At 43.4% G+C, this 17,511-nt stretch overlaps 2 protein-coding genes across 9 annotated transcripts in view; one reads left to right on the forward strand and one right to left on the reverse strand.

The window, feature by feature from the left end:
* NUP153 (nucleoporin 153) overlaps nucleotides 1-6,712 on the forward strand; it is a 78,295-nt gene extending 71,583 nt beyond the window's left edge. For all 8 annotated transcript variants that reach the window (XM_006165514.3, XM_014582959.2, XM_014582960.2 and 5 more), the window contains 4 exons: nucleotides 1,109-1,465; nucleotides 2,475-2,747; nucleotides 5,076-5,244; nucleotides 5,579-6,712. In XM_006165514.3, the coding sequence (XP_006165576.1) occupies nucleotides 1,109-1,465; nucleotides 2,475-2,747; nucleotides 5,076-5,244; nucleotides 5,579-5,663 (884 nt within the window). In that variant the 3' untranslated portion in view covers nucleotides 5,664-6,712. The remainder of the gene's footprint in view (nucleotides 1-1,108; nucleotides 1,466-2,474; nucleotides 2,748-5,075; nucleotides 5,245-5,578) is intronic.
* A 4,175-nt stretch (nucleotides 6,713-10,887) lies between these two features.
* FAM8A1 (family with sequence similarity 8 member A1) overlaps nucleotides 10,888-17,511 on the reverse strand; it is a 10,762-nt gene continuing 4,138 nt past the window's right edge. Inside the window, exons 3-5 of the mRNA XM_006165522.3 lie at nucleotides 15,811-15,934; nucleotides 15,104-15,243; nucleotides 10,888-13,193 (exon numbers count right to left, since the gene is read on the reverse strand). Coding sequence (XP_006165584.1) covers nucleotides 13,049-13,193; nucleotides 15,104-15,243; nucleotides 15,811-15,934 — 409 coding nt within the window. The 3' untranslated portion in view covers nucleotides 10,888-13,048. The remainder of the gene's footprint in view (nucleotides 13,194-15,103; nucleotides 15,244-15,810; nucleotides 15,935-17,511) is intronic.

The raw sequence follows: 17,511 nt of genomic DNA on the forward strand, positions 1-17,511 counted from the left end.
CTGGCTCGTGGGGGTGGGTTGGGGTGTTTGATTTCTCGCTTTCTGTCTCTCTGTCTCTCTTTCTGGTGAGCGCATGCGCCCTATAGCAAAAAACCTCTCCCCCCAAAAAAAGGCAAAAGTCACATTCTTTTCCAGGTTGAGAGGTGGCGATTACAAAACAAAGCAGGTGAACTTGAAAGGGTGAGGATAGGGGTTTACAATGCAGAAGCAAGTTACAGAAGGAAAACAAGCAGGTTAATAATTCCTAAGGGTGTATTCCATCCCTACCTAAACACAATGGAATCTTGACTTTTATGGCTCAGGGCAAATGGGTCTGGTGGCTGTTGGTCTTATCGCAGTAGAGTATCCTAGGACAGTTTAGTAAGGACAGTAGGGATGGTAATCACTGTTTAGGAAAGAGAAAGTTTCCAATATAGAGAGCAGTTCACAATGAAGGTCCCTCACAAGATGGAGCTGTACCTGCTTCAGTATTCGTATATTTATTCCCAATGCTGAAGATCTTCCTATGGAAGACAGAAAATCCATAGCCAAAAAAGACAGGCATATTTGAATGTGTCAGTTTATTTCTCACAGCCATTTGATGGGTGCATTTTTGTGAACAAAATTTTTTTTGGAGAGGTTTTTGCTATAGGTCATGTGCGCTCACCAGAAAGAGAGTCAGAAAGTGAGAAATCACTCCCTAGGAGGGATGGCCATGCCGCAATCCCTTCTCCATTCTCTTAGGATCTTGGGCATGCATGCACACACACCTGGCGTGAGTTTAAGCTGCCAGATCCAGGACTCAAACTGCAGGTGACTACATGGGAGTCCAGTGACATAGCCATTATGCCAAGCTGGTCCCGAAAAAATGTAATACTCTGTTATTTTATGGATTCTGAGATTGTAGGCTAGGGAAAAGTACATTCTGGGGACCAGCAGGTGGCGTGGTGGTTAAGGCGCTGGATACTCCCACATGGCCAACCACAGTTCAAGTCCCGGCTTGCTTTCTCTTTCTTCCTCCCTCTCTCTGGTTAAATTAAAATGAAGTAATAATTATTTTTTTTAAAAGTACATTCTATAGCAATGGTTTTTTTAAGCATTTATGTTTGTTTCTGAATTTGTTCTACAGATCAAGGTGTGGCCAAGCCAGTTTTTAGTTTCTTGAATAACAACAATTCATCGAGTTCGAGTACACCGGCCACCTCTGCTGGCGGCAGCATTTTTGGGAGTTCCACCGCCACCTCCAGCACACCTGTGGCCGCCTTTGTGTTCGGGCAGGCCAGCAACCCAGTGAGCAGCTCTGCCTTCGGAAACTCGGCTGAGTCCAGTACAACTCAGACCTTGCTGTTTTCTCAAGACAAACCAGCAACCACGTCCAGCACAGGGACAGCTGTCGCCCCGTTCGTCTTTGGTACCGGAGCCAGCAGTAATAATTCTGCCGCCTCTGGCTTCAGCTTCGGAGCTGCCACCACATCTAGCTCTGCAGGTGTGTTTGCTGAGGGAGAATACAAGCCATGGTTGGGTCGGACTCCATGGTAAATGTGTCAGTTTTTAGGCAAACAGCAGAGCAGATTATCACAAGGTGGTGGGGGTGCTTTGGGTCTTCTGTTCCAGGGATTCTGTGTGGATAGCGTGCCTTTGTGTTCACGTTTAATGCTTGGGAGCAATTTTTCTGGTTTCATTAAGTCTGATGTTTAATTTTTTTCAGTTTTGTGTTGGAAATGTTGAGTCATAAGGGAACAGACTCTAGAGCTTCTTTTCTTTTTCAAGAGTCCTCATTATGCAGAATATACATTTATACAGCACCGGTGATCTCTGCATGCTAAACTTCTGGTGGGGAACCATCTGAGTTATGTCTCTTTGCCATAAAAGTATTGGCTGCAAGTAAGGGGAGTGTTATTAGTGTTATTAACTGAAGGGTATTTTTTTTAAGAATTATTTTATTCAACTTTATTTATTTTTAATTCAACCAGAGAGGAACAGAGTGACAGAGAGAGAAAAAGAAAGTGAGAAAGCAAGCCGCCAGGTCCAGGACTCGAACCATAGCCATGTGGGAGCCCAGTGCCCCCAGCCACCATGCCACCTGCCAGCGCCTATTAACTGAAGTTTTTGACTTGGTGTATTCCATGTGTTTTATTAAGTAATGGTAGCATTGCATTCCTTGCCCCCCACCCATGAGAGGAAGTTAGTTTTGTCAGGGTCTTGCTGTGTTAAGATCCACCTGGCCCAGCCTTCCAGTTAGCTAGACTTGCAGGCATGTGGTTGCTCCTGGCCTGTTTTCTGGTTGGCCCAGGACCTGCACTCAGGCCTCCCAAGAGCTCCTCCCTTGTGCCCCGTGGCTGGGCCATCATGCAGAACTTGTCTTCGTGGGGTTTGGGTAGTGCAGTAAGAGTCTCAGGAGGTATTTGAAACTTGCGTGTGGGTTTGCACAAATCTCTTGAGGATTGTCTCGCTGTGGCTGTTGTGGGGATCTCACTGTTTCTTTGGGCCTCCAGGATCCTCCTTTGTATTTGGCACGGGACCTTCAGCACCGTCTGCCAGTCCAGCATTTGGTGCCGCCCAGACCCCAGCATTTGGACAAAGTCAAGGTCCCAGCCAGCCCAACCCCTTGGGGTTTGGATCTATATCGTCCTCAACAGCATTATTCTCCGCTGGCTCCCAGCCCGCACCGCCTACTTTCGGGTCTGTGTCGAGCAGTAGCCAGCCTCCCGTGTTTGGACAGCAGCCTAGTCAGTCTGCCTTCGGCTCTGGGGCGGCTCCTAACACCGGTGAGTGCCTGCCGCGGGGTATTTCATGCTCAGGGTCTGCGTGCTTTTAAAGATGGTGTTTTGATTTGAACTTTGAAATCTAACGTGTGTCTTTTAAATTGTCTCTTGTGATTGGCAGAATTATATGTTCAGATTTACCTACAAAGTTTCACACAATTACACACTTTTGAGTATTAAACTATATTATGAAGTGTTATTTCTTCCTTTGACTTGGGCATAGGATTCATTCAGTCCCATTTCTTCTCAGTTCTGACTTGATGAGCTCTCCAGCTTAGATTTGAGCCAGGTTTCCTGATTCTCCTGACAGTTGGCGTTCCTGCCCCAGGCTCAGTACTCCTTCCTGGGACAGTCCAGGCAGCCGAGTTGTCTCCTGATAGCTTCCTTTCTGCTAGTGACACTAGCCTTTCCACTGTGTATTTAAACAAAAGTTCCCACAACTTTTTATTTTCTAAGAGAGATTTTTGCTATAGGCTTTGTGTGCTCACTGGAGAGACAGAGAGCGAGAAATCCCTCTGCAGGGGGGATGGCCACACCACAGTCCTTTCTCCTCCATTCTCCTCTTTAGATTTTGGGCACACATGCACACGTGCCTGGTGTGAATTTTAAGTGGCTGAGTCCGGGACTCAAACTGTGGTTGATTGTGTGTGAGTCCAGCACTGTGACCATTATGCCATCTGCTGGTCCCCACTGGCATGAGTTCCATGTGCCAGGTCCAGGACGTAAGCCATGGTTGACTACATGGGAGTCCAGTAACATAACCATTATGTCATCTGCTGGTCCCCCCATGACTTTTTATGTGGGGTCCAGCTACTTTGACCACCAGGCCGTAGTGTCAGCTCAGCCCCAGAGTTGTGTTGTTTTTTTAAAGACTTTTTAAATTCTATTTTATTTAATAATTTTTAATTTGATCAGAGAGAGAGGGAAAGTGAAAAAACAAGCCACCAGGTCCAGGACTTGAACTGCAGTTGGCCATGTGGGAATTCAGTACGTTACCACCATGCCACCTGCCAGCCCCCAGAATTGTTCTTTAAATCTTTTCCTGTTTTTTTCGCCCCAGGCACCCGACCTAGTATTATAAATATATCTTGATTCTTGATTTTTTACTTTTTCTTCTTTCTGTAGAAAATTTTCTCACTAGAGCCTTTTCTTTGGCCTCCAGTGTTCTGATCCGTGTCAGCACGTGCCTTGGTGGGTTTGTTTCAGACAGTGAGGATGTAGAGAACACAGCGTGCTCTGTGAACTTGGGGATTCCCCCCTTTTATTTTATTTTATTTTTTTAGATTTTGCTCCTTATTTATTTTTTAATTCCCATTCTCTTCCCCTCCCCTTTTGTCGTTTTTTTTTTAACTTTCTGAGGAGCGCGCTCATTTATTTCTTACCTCCCCTTCTGTTGAGTTTACCTCCACTATGACAGCTTAGTTTCCAAGTGCTCTTTTAAGTTTCTCGACAGTTCTGTGTTTCTTCCATGGGTGTGGTGCCATCTTTTGATGTCTTGAGAATATTAACGATGAGCTACTTGGGTTTTGTCCTTAAAGTTCTGCTTCCTTGCTGAGTCAGTTTTCCCCAAATGGCTTTTCTCTGTTACCGTCTTGGTCTCAGCGATTTCTTGTTGAGTCCAGCCCTTAAATGTATGGTGCTCTGTGCCTGTCCACTCTTAATTTCATGAGTGCGGGACACCTGACCACCACTTAAATACTTTGTACACTGATGGGGCTTATAGATCTTGCATTTTATTGCCTGGTTTATCTAGCTTTATTTTTCTTGGGAAAATATGGATGGGAATATCTTCAAGTCTTTCCTCTCATTCTGTCAGATTCCCTAGAGAAGCAGTGTCTCGTTCCACTTGGAGGGTATTGGGGACTAAACTCGTACTTGCCCATGGTCAGAGAGTTACCTGGAATTCTTTGTATTCGTCACAACAGCCGACTCTTAATCTCTCTTCCTCGATATGATGTGTGGCGTCCCGCTCTCCTGGAACCTAAGCCCTCTGGGTGTGTGTAATGCAGGGCGGGGCCTCTGCTCCCACTACTAGGTAGTGCTCCGCCCTGTCAGCCTTCCAGCCTCTGCGCGTCCATTACTGTTGTCTCTTCCTCCCACCGTTAACAGTGGAGAACCCTGTACTGTTTCATGGTGCTTTTGAAAGAAGATAGAGCTAAGTGTCTGTTATCCACACTCTAACCAGAGGTCCGCTCTGCCCTTTTCCTTGGTCATAATAGTTAATGTCGCTTGTTGGGAATTTGTACTGTATGTGTGTCAATGGAGAAATATTTTAGTAAAACAAACCTGTCATTTCTACCTTAATGAAGTATTTCTGCTTAACTGTTGTAGGTTCGGTTTTCCAGTTTGGCAGCAGCACTACAAATTTCAACTTTACAAACAACAACCCATCAGGAGTATTCACTTTCGGTGCAAACCCTAGTACACCTGCTGCCTGTGTCCAGCCCTCGGGCTCAGGGGGCTTTCCATTTAACCAGGCTCCACCAGCATTTACCGTGGGGTAAGAGCCTTTTGTTGAAGTGGGATTTACATTGGCACAGGTGTGTGCATGTGTGTGACTCGTTCTGAAAAGTCATCAAGATGCAGTGTAGTTTAGTAAAACTCTATATATGTTCGCCAGCATCATTTTACTGTATTACAATTTTGCGAGATTATATTGCAGCCTGAGGAAAGCAGCAGGCGTGTGTGTGTTAGCTAGAGCAGGAGGAGGTGGGTGTGTTTGATAGTGAGCCCCACCTCTGCTCACCGGGGAGCTGGTCATGTTAACTGTTACGATGATGTTGGAATTTTTCTCTGAGCATCCTGTCATATTATGAAGCTTTTATTTTTCACAGGTCAAATGGAAAAAATATGTTCTCTTCTTCTGGAACTTCAGTTTCTGGTCGCAAGATAAAGACTGCTGTTAGACGCAAGAAATAAAGGTCACAGTGGTGTTATGCACAACAGTTTTACCAACAGCTGGTGCCCTGCTTTCAGATACTGGATTGTACTGCGCGCTGGGGTTATCTGAAGTCAGATCTGCCTAAGGACTTCTTTAATTTTGGAACCTGCCCCTTTTTTTCTTTCTTTTCGGAAGCCCCACCTTCACCTCTCCTATCCCCCTTTTTAAAAAATAATAGCTAGAACTGGTGACTGATTCTTCAGCAAAAATATTTTATGATCCAGCAGATTATTCACCGATTGGCATAGTGTGGCTGTGCCCAGGAGTACAGCTCGCGTGGCGGGCGGCTTCGTGCGTAACTTCGCGTCTGCACCGTGTGTGCACGGACAGCGTGTGTGGAACGCCTCGGAACTGTAACTATATCTGGGGAATTCTGTATAGATTAGAGGGTGTCGAAATGAATGACCTCCATGCCAAGTTTGTGCTGGTGTATGTATGTGTGAAGTGAGTGGGTTGGGTGTACTGTGCACTAAAATGTCCTGGTAGAGGAAGCCTGATTAAAGAATGGTCCGTGCTAAGGACTTGTTAGACCTAGTTCATTCCCCATTTAATAATTATATGCTCTTTCTATATTTTCATTCTTCTATCACCTGTCTTGCCTTTTTCATTATTTTATTATGAAACTTGTGTAAATACAATTTTGTTTCTGTACTTTTTGGCATAACATAAATCTGTGAACTTGAAATTTTAGTTTTGTGTTAGCAATTTTTTTTGTTGTTGTTTAGTCTTGTCTCAGATTTTATTATGTAAATCCCATTATTCAAAGTTGCCTAAATCCATTTGGAAATCTTTAAAAAAAAATTGGGGATTCTTAAAGTTGAATTTATTGGCTTTTCTGATCCAGTTTTGTTTGGACCAAAAACCAGTATTGTACAAAGTATTAAGCATATATTTTTATATTTACTGAAATGGACTGTGGTGACTTTGGATAATAAGGAAAAGTTTAATATTAAAGCCATGTTTATTACAGTATAATTAACATGTTAAACCATGGGATAAATGCCATCAATAAAAAATTACGAAATACTTTTTGTTCTAGTTTTAACTAAGGATGAAGGTGTACCACGTTAGTGGGAGGGCTCCTTTTTATGAAGGTTAATAATGGCCAATTAGAAGATCATTTCCAAAGAATACATTCAAGTGACTGACACAAGTCCTAAGAGAAGGAGAAAGTGTCTGCATTTATGACATATTTCTGTCTGCTGCTAATTTTCTGGTGCTAGGAATCATGCCTAATTTGCACGTAGACTTATGTGTTTTTTTTAAAGTTGAAAATAAACACAAACCATTTCTGTTTGTACTTGTATTTTCCTTGATAGGTGACTAGACAGTATTTATTGATTGAGTTCTTAAAGATACATACCTAAAGCAGTTTACAAAAATTGCAGTGATCCTTTTGTATAATTTTTGGATTATTTTACTGCATTATATATTTTTTTTTACTGTGTGTTTTCCTGTGGCCCGTAAAAGAACTCTTGAAACAGCATTTGTTTTCAGCATTAAAATTTTTTTGAGAGATTTTTCCTACAGGGTGACTGCGATTGCTGGAGAGATAGAAAAAAATCACCACTGGGCAGAATGTCCACGCCACAGTTCCTTCTCCTCCAGTCTCCTCTCAGGATTCTGGGCACACACGCACCATGCTCGGCGTGAGATTTAGGCTGCCCGGTCTGGGACCTGAACCACGGTTGACTACCTGGGAGTCCACTGATGTAACCATTCCACCATGTGCTGGTCCCTCAGCATTTACTTTTATTCTTCAGTTTGAGTGAAGTTACTGTGCTCTTGATGAGTGTCAATTCAGATCTTAAAAATGCTCAGGAGATTTTTGTGTTTGTGCTACTCATGAATGGGTATTTCTCTTGTCTAAGACGCCATAGGCTGTTATCTAATGCTGTTCTCAGGTAGAAATTCTGTTTCTGAAGTTCACATGGTTAATGGTACCTGTTTGGCACCTCCCTGTTTGGAGCGGGGAGCAGGTGGTGCGTGTGGGAGAAGCCACTGGACAGCCATGTCTTCCTGCAGAGATGGCAACGCCTGACCACCTTGCAAGGTCGTTCTTGGCCATGTTTTAGGCCAATATTGGTAAGACCACTGAGATTTCTACTTTGCTAGAAAAATGGCTAGTTTTTTTTTCTTTTTAGTTACTGAAAACCGTATTTAAGCTGGCTGTATTAAAAAGGGAATCTTTTAACCCCCAAACCTGAAAAGTCTCTGAGCCATCTTTAGGACTTGGAATGTTTTTCAATTTCAAAGAAATTTTTGCCGTAGGGTGTGTGCGCGCTAGCTGGAGAGAGACAGAAGGCGAGAAATCATCCCTCGGGGGGATGGCCACGCTACAAACCCTTCTCCATTCTCCTCTCAGGATCCTTGGCACGCATGCACACGTGCCCAGTGTTTGTTTTGGTTTTTTTTTGAGAGAGGTTTTTGCTATAGGGCGCATGCGCTCTCCAGAAAGGGAGAGAGAGACAGAAGGCGAGAAATCACCACCCAGGGGGGATGACCACGCCTCAATCCCCTCCTCCATTCTCCTCTTGGGATCTTGGGCACGCACGCACATGCATCCGGCGTGAGTTTAATCCACCGGGTCTGAGACTCGAACTGCGGTCGACTACACGGGAGTCCAGCAACATAGCCATTACACTAACTGCTGGTCCCAACCCAGTGTTTTAACCCGCTGGGTCTGAGACTTGAACTGCAGTCGACCATGTGGTAGTCCAGTGATGTAACCATTACGCCATCTGCTGGGCCCAAATCTTGCTTCTTTAATGCCCAGGCTGCGTATGGCAGCTCTGGACTGCATGCATGGTGGCAGCTGCTGCCTCACAGCTGTCCTCAGGTGAGAAGAGGCGTCCTGGTGGGACAAGCACAGGCCATATACTGATCCACTGCTGGCGACTGTTAGGTCTGATAGGTGCCTTGAGTATTACCTGCTTACATGTACCACTTAATCGTAAAACATTTTCTGATGAAGGGACCAGCAGGTGGCATAATGCTTATGTCACTGGACTCCCATATAGTAGACTGCGGTCTGAATCCTGAATCCAGTAGCTTAAAACAACGCCGGGCATGTGAGCGTGCATACCAACAACTTCAAGATAATGGAGAAGGGATTGTGTCATGGACATTCCCCTGGAGGGTGATTTCTCTCTCTCTCTTTCTGTCTCTATCTGGTGAGTACATGCACCCTATAGCAAAAAAAAAATTTTGATGAAATTACTTATTCATATAATTAGCATTTTATTTGAAATGAAAGTGCTGAATTTAACCATTTAACCAGGTTATAAACTTCGTGGTTTAAGCTAAGAACCTGTGTTTCAATTATATTAACATACCACCTTCTGGGCCTGTGGGAAATTCATGGAAATGCTACGGAAGCCTATGCGGTCAATAGAAATGGACAGTTTCTGGTATGTGGATCTACCTACAGACAACAGCCGAGTGGCCACGTCAATCAGCCTTCATTTCCTTGTCGTATTGGGCACGTTAAGTGTATCTCAGAAGCCACTGTCCTTTCAAAATGTAGCCTGTGGCACTTCTGTAGAACTCAGATCAGGCCGGGTTTTAGCTACACTCCACTTTATCCTTCGTCTTCTGAAGGAACCTGTTGTTTCTGTGTCCTGCCTTTCCTCCCCGCCCTTTACCTGTCTGTATAAGTTAGCACAGAAAAGGCTTGTAAGGTCAGAACTGGGCTTGAACTTGCCAGCTCAGTCACCTCCTAGCTATGAGACTTGGTCTTGCGTGCCGGTTGCAACTCCTAGGAAAGGACTAGATACACCGTGAAGCGTGGCTCACGGACTCACCTGCCTGCCCTGGCGTATATGTGTAGCCCATTTCTGAACGCCTCCCTAGGCAGGAGATGCTAGAGCAAACCTCAGGGAAACACAGAACACAGACAAACTGGTGACTTGGTTATTTATTGAGATGAGGAATACAAATTGGCGTACAAATTACTAAAAATTAAACGCTGAATTTTATTTATAGGTGGGCCATCAGATACTGTACGCAGGGAAGTACACACACTGCTTAAAACGAGGAGCGTCTCCAGGCAAGTGCCCGGTGTAAGACTGGCCTCTGGGCCTGGGTATGGGGAAGGGCAGGATGGAAATGGTAGCCACAGATGTTTGGAACACCACTATCATTTAGCCATTCTCTTCAAGGGAACAGTGTACATTGCCAATTTCTTTCTCCTTCCTTTTGCTGGAAGTACTTACAGACAAGTAAAATTACCTAAATCACATGAAGGGAGCAATTTTTTTTTTTTTTAAAGGTTTTTGCCATAGGGTACGTGTGCTCTGTGAGAAGGAAGAGTGAGAAATCACCCTGCAGGGGAATGACCAGGCCACAATCCCTTTTCTGTTCTCCTGCTGGGACCTTGGGCATGCACACACATGTACCCAGCATGAGTTTCAAGATACGAGCCCTGGGACTTGAACCACAATTGACCTCAAGGAAGTCTAGCACCTTAATCACTATGCCACCTTATGGCGCCCAAATCCTTTCCTTAAAAAAAAAAATTTAAAATGAGTTAACACGTGAGACTCATTTTGTAATTTGGACAAAGTGGCACTCAGATACGATGCATATTTTACGATCTGAAACGTGGAAGAAATTGGAGCGTGAGTGGGCAGAACTTGTTACTGCAGAACGCTGGCAGAGGAAGGCACCATTGCTTAGTCCGTGTGCCCAGGGTGCGCCAGCCTCTCGGGACACTCCGGGATGACTCCTGAGACTCCACACGCCCGGACGTCCAGCTCTGCGGTGGTAACGCAGGTCTGCTCACGGATAATACTGGGTCAGAAAAGTCAGGACACTTATTTGCACAGAAAAACACGCCATAACTTTTCTGACAACCCAATAGTACTCTTGGTTCAAGTCACAGTTTTTGTTCCCTTGTTTTAGCTTGGTAGAATGATGAACACTGTTAGTACTAATGAAGACGACTTACACTGAAACAAAATCAGAATTTCTGTAGACAAGATATACCACATAGAAAAATGTTCTGGAAAAGGGGACTCCCACCCACAGCTCCAAGAAAAAAATGTGGCCTGGAGATCCCTCTTCCCCACTGCTTTGCCATTCAACTCTGAGAATCAAAATATCTTTAAGTGCCAAAATAGTAAGCAGAGGGAGACTGGGTTTTATTGTAAAGGTGAAGTAATACTTGTAGTGTATCTTGTAGGGTCAAAGAAACTTGATCTACAGTTGGATCTGAATGAATCGACATAGAATGACTCATGCAGAGAAAATGAGCAATATTTTAAGTATAACATACATTAAACTGGGCTACTTGTTTTTGTTGTACTGTGTAAATAAAACCAGCCTGGATGGAAAACCATTCAATTATGTGAGTGAAACGATAAATGAAGCAGTCCGGAGCTACACGGCTGAGGGACATTTCAACTTGAATTCCCCACCAGTGGGAAAAGTGGCACACACACCAGTGCTACCACACACAGTAAAAGCCATGTTATGTAACGGTTCCTAGTTTCTAGTCTCATAAAGAAATGGAAGGTTTTTCTTTTTTACTGTGAAGAGCGATAACACTCTTGTCTTCCCACATAACACAAGTGAGTGATCTGCTTAGTACTCTCAGGACTCTGACATACTTAACAGGCTTGCTGTGACATGAGATTTAATACAAAATTACTGTGAAAAGCATGGTTTATGAAATGTTACAATAAAAAGGTATTAGGACATCATTACATTTTTGATAGGCAGCAAATAGTGATTCTTTTCCATTTTTAATGTCCAAGAAAAGCCTACTTTAAAAATTGGTACAGTGAAAAAATCTTGCATTTGTTACTGTATTTAAGACCAAGAACAAAGTCTAGGTAGATCCCTTAAGCACTCTCATTTGAACTGTGCAATATATACTTTAGTGTTTTTCTTTTTTGGGAAAATATCAGAGGTGGTGAGAATGCCTAAGAATCCAGTAAGACTTCAGATTATAAATAGTGCAGGTATAGCTCAACGCGGGTGACTGGGACAGCTAGCTAGTAAAAGCGCACACATTAAAACCCCATAGCCTTGCTTCAATAGGAAAATACATTGCCAAGGAAAGACCCAAATTATGACTTCAACACTTTCCTCAACAGTTCAACCCCAGCAGGCCCAAAAACGAGCTGAAAGAACCTAACACAATCTCTGGAAAGGATAACTCCCCCTGCTTTGAGGAATAGTCCATTTAGGAACAGTCCAATTAGGAAAAGTGCTCATATCTTTCGGGCCACTAGTATTGAGAGTTAATGACATAGTCAGAGTCTTCTAACTCACGTTCCCACTGTCGTGGAACTATACAGAGTATAGAAGGAAGTACTGGGTGGTGGAGTCAGGCCGTATTTCTCCGTTCCCGTGCAGAAGTGCGTTGACTTTCCCAACCACCCATAGTACGTGAATGCACTGTGTACAGACAAGTTACAGTCACACTGAGAACACTGAGAAAGACTAATACTTTCTTCATGCCACACACACCTGGGAATATTGCTGATGGTAAATATGCAACAGCTGGATGAAGTCGTTCCCCGCATAGTTAGAGATGACTTGGGGCACTAGGAACACTGGTATGTGAACTCAAGTTCAGTTTACATTCAAAGTCCACCTTCCTTGGTAAAAGCAATCACTACCTTACCTTTCCTCTAAAAAAAAAAAAAATCAATGATAATATAGCAACACGACTTAATACTTTTTATCACCACAGGAAACTTGCCCCCGTGCCCCTCTGTATGAGGAGGCATTGAGAACAGCTGTACAGCTGCATCGTCACCACAGTGAGCTGAGGTCCAGACTAGGGAGCTTCAGGTCAGGGAACTGCTTGGCCTGCCTCACCCGAACCTTCCCATGAACGCACCACCTCCCGGGGCAGGAGGTGAGCAGATTATCCAACTTGTGTCCCCACACCCTCGCTAACAAAAAACAAAGACAATTTCCCTAAGAACTGTCAACTAAAAGATGAATTATGCAGGTGTTTACAAAACACAACAGGACATTTTCCATCATTTTGGGATACACCAAAATAAGTTTTAAAAGTTTCACTTGGAGATTTCAAAGCTGAAAAGACTTTCAGCAGATTCTAATGTTTTAGATCGTAAAGTGTTATTGTCCATTGTTGATTATGAAACCACTTGCCTTGTTTTTGATCTAAAAATTTTAACACTTGAATTAACACATTTTTCTTCTGAAAAAGTTCTTTGGCATTCAAGTAAAATCAATACTTTCAGATTCGTCACTTGTATCACACGCAAGTGACTGCTTTAATTTCTAAATCATCAATTAACGTAACCTAGAGATACTGATGGCCTTGATACATAATTTAGTCTTGCCGTTATTCCAGAGAGGCTGGAATTCAGGACTTTTTTGAGCATCATCTGACACCGTTTCTTTTTACCACAATGGTTCCTGCCACAATGTCATAGGCTGTTCGATTATGTTGAAAAAACAGCAGTGTGATGAAAGCAGGGAAAAACGAAGCAATAGAGAAATTCTTGATCAGAGCCCGAATAGTGGACCTAAAAAATTAAAGCAAAAATATCAGGTAAGGTGTACACCAACCACATACAGGTAACGGTATCCTACCGAGTTCAAAGTAAATATTGAAGGATGTATTCGCATCTAGTTAGAATTATTACCTTTGATATCTGAGTTCACTTCAAGTAGCATTATGTCATGATCAGACCACTTGGGCTATTTCTGAAGAATGATCTACATAAAGACATTAGACCTTTCACATGAAATACAGTAATAACCATGCCTTAGAGAATGAACCAAGGGGTTACAATATCTAAGTATTTTACTAGAATAACTTCCCTTGCTTACCTCTTCTGTGAGTCACTGATTATCATGTGTTTTTTATGTCTTATAAACACAATATGTTTATTACAGTACCCTTTTCTACCTTATATAAAACACTAGCATTTGGGGCCAGCAGGTGGTATGGTGGTTAAAGCACTGGACTCCCACATGGCTGACCACGCTTCGAATCTTGGACCTGGTGGTTTGCTTTCTCACTTTCCCTCTTTGTCTCTCTGGTGAGTATATGTGCCCTATAGCAAACTTAAATTATAACAAATAAAATGAGTAAATAATTTTTAAAAAATACTAGCATTTAAAAATATTTTTTAAAGTTTATTTCTTCTTTGAGCTCATGAGACACAGGCACTCCCAAACAGGGTCTTCAAACCACAATCCACCCCAGCTGCAACCCACCCAGATCACAGCACATGTGCATAAAGCATGCACAGAGAGGATGTGGGGCGTGAACCCAGGACCTTCCCGTGTGGGGCCAGCAGTGCAGAATATTACATTACCACTGTGCCACCTGCTGATCCATGAAGCACTAGCATTTAAAATTACCATGTGTTCTTTTATCAGCTCTCTGCTTGGTGGGATCCAGTGATTATAGAAAGCCTGAGAAATTTTCAGTGACAGCTCAGACTGCAGAATTACCCTATTAATGTTAGATTCCTGAATTTTAGTACACTGAAAAGCTACAGAAAAGTACAGGGGCTGAGTATGTCTCTGGATTCACAGTACTCGGTTTTAAACCCACCTTCTAAAATTGCAAATCTGCCAAAAGGGGATAATAGTATCTGTCTTATAAAGTTGTTAGGATTAAATCAGCAAATACATATACAGTGTTGTTAACAGGGCTTGATACGGAAGTACGCAAAAACATAGGCTAGTACTGACTCTCATTCAAAGCAGTAGGGTTAGAAGCACAGTTTTAAGGACACTGTGAGGTACGAGCGAAAACAAGGCGGCTTCTAGCATCAGCTGTTCATACTTCTTCAGGTCAATCAGCTCTGAGTCATTCTGGCAGCTGTTCCAGCCAGTATCTTGTCTGACTCAACTGACTCTCAGCCACTCAACTCTACAGCTTCCACCGCCACTGGTCACACCTTCGCCCAGAGCCGAATGCCAGCAGATAGCCCTGAGTACCGGAAGTGTGACAAGTTCTACCACATAAGCAGGAACAGAGTACATGCACACATATACACCCTGTCAGAACCCTGACAGCCTGTTCAAGACAGGATAATGGCAGGTATTACCAAATGGAGCCTCGCGACACGTCAGTAACTGACCAGATACCTGCTACAGAGTACCAGCACCGCCACCGAGCCCTGAGCACGGACCAATGTCCAGATCACCTCTCATATTGTGACTGGTGTTTCACGGAACGATCGCCTTGAAAATGCAGGCGGAAGAAGTTGTAGGTCTACAACCATACACACAACTGAAGTAAAGTCTCCTTCTGGCTTTAAACTCAATAAATGGAAGCCTATCTAATTATGTGTCAAGAAGAAAAACACCAATATTCCAGAAACACTGTATGAAATGCTGCGGCTCACCACGCTCGTCGCTGTAGCTGGAATACAGTATCTCCCTAAGTCTACAGTGCATTAAGCTGAGAAGGACTTACGTGGTAATGCTGACGTTGGAGGACGGGATCACTAACACCCGACTCGGTGCAATGAGCACTGAGGTGTCGCACGTCACGACGCGAAGACCTAGCAGAAACTTCCCTGGGGTGGCTCCGCCTGCTCCCCAAATGCAAATTATCTAAGGAAAGAAGGAAAATTTTAAAAGAATTTACTGGCTGAACTAAACCAATTTTAAATATAAGTTTGACTGCCATATATTTCATGTTTTAAAGAATTTCAAGTCAAAAGAACTGCACGGACTACTCAGAGATAGCCACCCACCCGTTTAATTCGGTGCCTTCCCGGGGTCTCTACCATGCACATGTGCGTTACAAGGTATCGCCTGCCTGTAATACTTCTCTGTGACCCTATATTTTGTAGCAAGTTGTTTCTATAAAAAAATACATTTCAAGTTCTAAAGTCAACTTACAAGTATATTTTTGGACCACAATCTGTTTATGAATGGAATTTTGTTTCAATTTCTAAGACTGAAAAAAATCACAAAGAAACTACATCTCCTTCTCAAAGCTTTTTTTTCTTACTTGAAAGATTATATACGTTAGTTAATCAATGAAAATTTAGAAAAAACAGAAAAGTATAGACATTTGAAAAATACAGCAATAATTAGAAATTTCCCCCCATGTGTTGGGCTGATCATCTAAAATTGGACGGTTAAATGCCAATGGCTGCTGAAGTCAGCACTTACCTCATAGAAACAAACTAGTAATCTGTATATGAGAGCCACAACCATCATTTTCTGCAAGTCTTCCATTGACGTGTCTTCATCTATTTCTTCTATTATATAATGCATAGCGAACTTAGAGATATCCCTAGACAAAATAATGGTTTGGGGTTATAAAGAATTTGCTACCAGATCAGTTACACTGAATTTTCTTTCAACAGTAGAAATCATGAATTTTAACTGAAATTCAAAAACCAGTCATTAGGTTCTCGACCGTCTAGTTTCATGAAGCTTTCATCAGCTTATTCAACCAAACACTCAGTACTATCTCGAGCTAGTCCCTCAGGGCCTAGGAGTGGGCGAATTTGACACTGCTTTTCCAGCAATTCCAATCTAGCAAGGAAAACAACAATAAATAGCAATGAGAAGGCGGTCTGAGAGCTGTGCTAAGGAACGCGGAGCATATGGAGACACACCAGGTACACTCAGCCTTATGAAGGCTTCCCAGAAATGGCAGCTAAGCTAGGATCTGAAGGACCAAGTCAGCCAGATTAAGAGGGGAACATGACACAGGCCCTTCCTGGCCCTGCACGCTGCACAGACCTTGTTGTTCCCTTTACCAGCAAGACAACGCTGTTAGTCCCCTTGCCCTTTGCTATTTGTCTTGGCTCCTAGGCTCCTTTTCTCTTAGAATTACTCCCACCTTGAACCAGCAGGTGGGGTAGTGGTTATGTCACTGGACTCCCATGTAAGCAGCCATGTTCGAGTCCCGGACCCGGTGGCTTAAACTCACACCAGGCACATTGTGTGCCAATGCCCAAGATCCCAAGAGGAGAATGGAGAAGGGACTGCGGCACGGTTGTTCCCCCTGGGGGGTGATTTCTTGCTTTCTGTCTCTCTGTCTTTCCAGTGAGTGCACACGCCCTATAGCAAAAACTCCAGCGAGTGCGAGTGCTCATGCAATATAGCAAAAACATCTTTAAAAAAAAAAAAAAAAAAAAAAGAATTCCTCCCTCCTCTTTCACACTTCACGTATCTACTTATCCTGTAAGGCTCAGCTCAGGTAGTAAGTACGCCCTCCAGGGGACCACTCTGCCAGCATCTCTCTTCACTGCTGCTCCCGAACCCCTTCTACCAGTGGCTCTCTTCATTCTCCCATACACCATACTCAACTTTATCACCACACTTCATGCCATGGTATGGGAATTATTTTCATGTTTTATCTTTTCCACCTAGCTGTTTGACTCGCTGATGTTAAGAGACTGTGCTTGCAATATTAGTTTTCCTAGTTCTTTTAAAAGATAATTATTCAATTCCTTTTTTTTTTTTTTTCCACCTGACCAGAGAGAGACCAACAGAGAGAGAGAATGGGGAAAGCGAGAAAGCAAGCCACCAGGTCTGGGACTCTGCCTGCAGTCAGCTATGTGGGAGTTGAGCACCTGACCCACCATACCACCTGCTGGCCCCCGTTTTCTTCGTTGTCATGAGAGAGTCTTAGCACAACACCATTCCATAGAGTTACCTATATAATTTAAAATGTTCTAGTAACTGCATTTTACAAAGTAGAGAGAAGCAGGTGAGCCAACGGGAGCACGCCCGGCACAAACAGCGTGGCACTGAGATCGGTCCTGTGCCCATCCTGGTTCTTCAGGTAAACCGTGAAGTCTCGTCCTTGGCTCGGGATTCCCTTGCCACTGTACTGGCTAAGGCTGTTGTGCCCCAGAA

Source organism: Tupaia chinensis, unplaced genomic scaffold (assembly GCF_000334495.1).
Source record: "Tupaia chinensis unplaced genomic scaffold, TupChi_1.0 Scaffold143936_1, whole genome shotgun sequence".
NCBI lineage: Eukaryota > Metazoa > Chordata > Mammalia > Scandentia > Tupaiidae > Tupaia > Tupaia belangeri.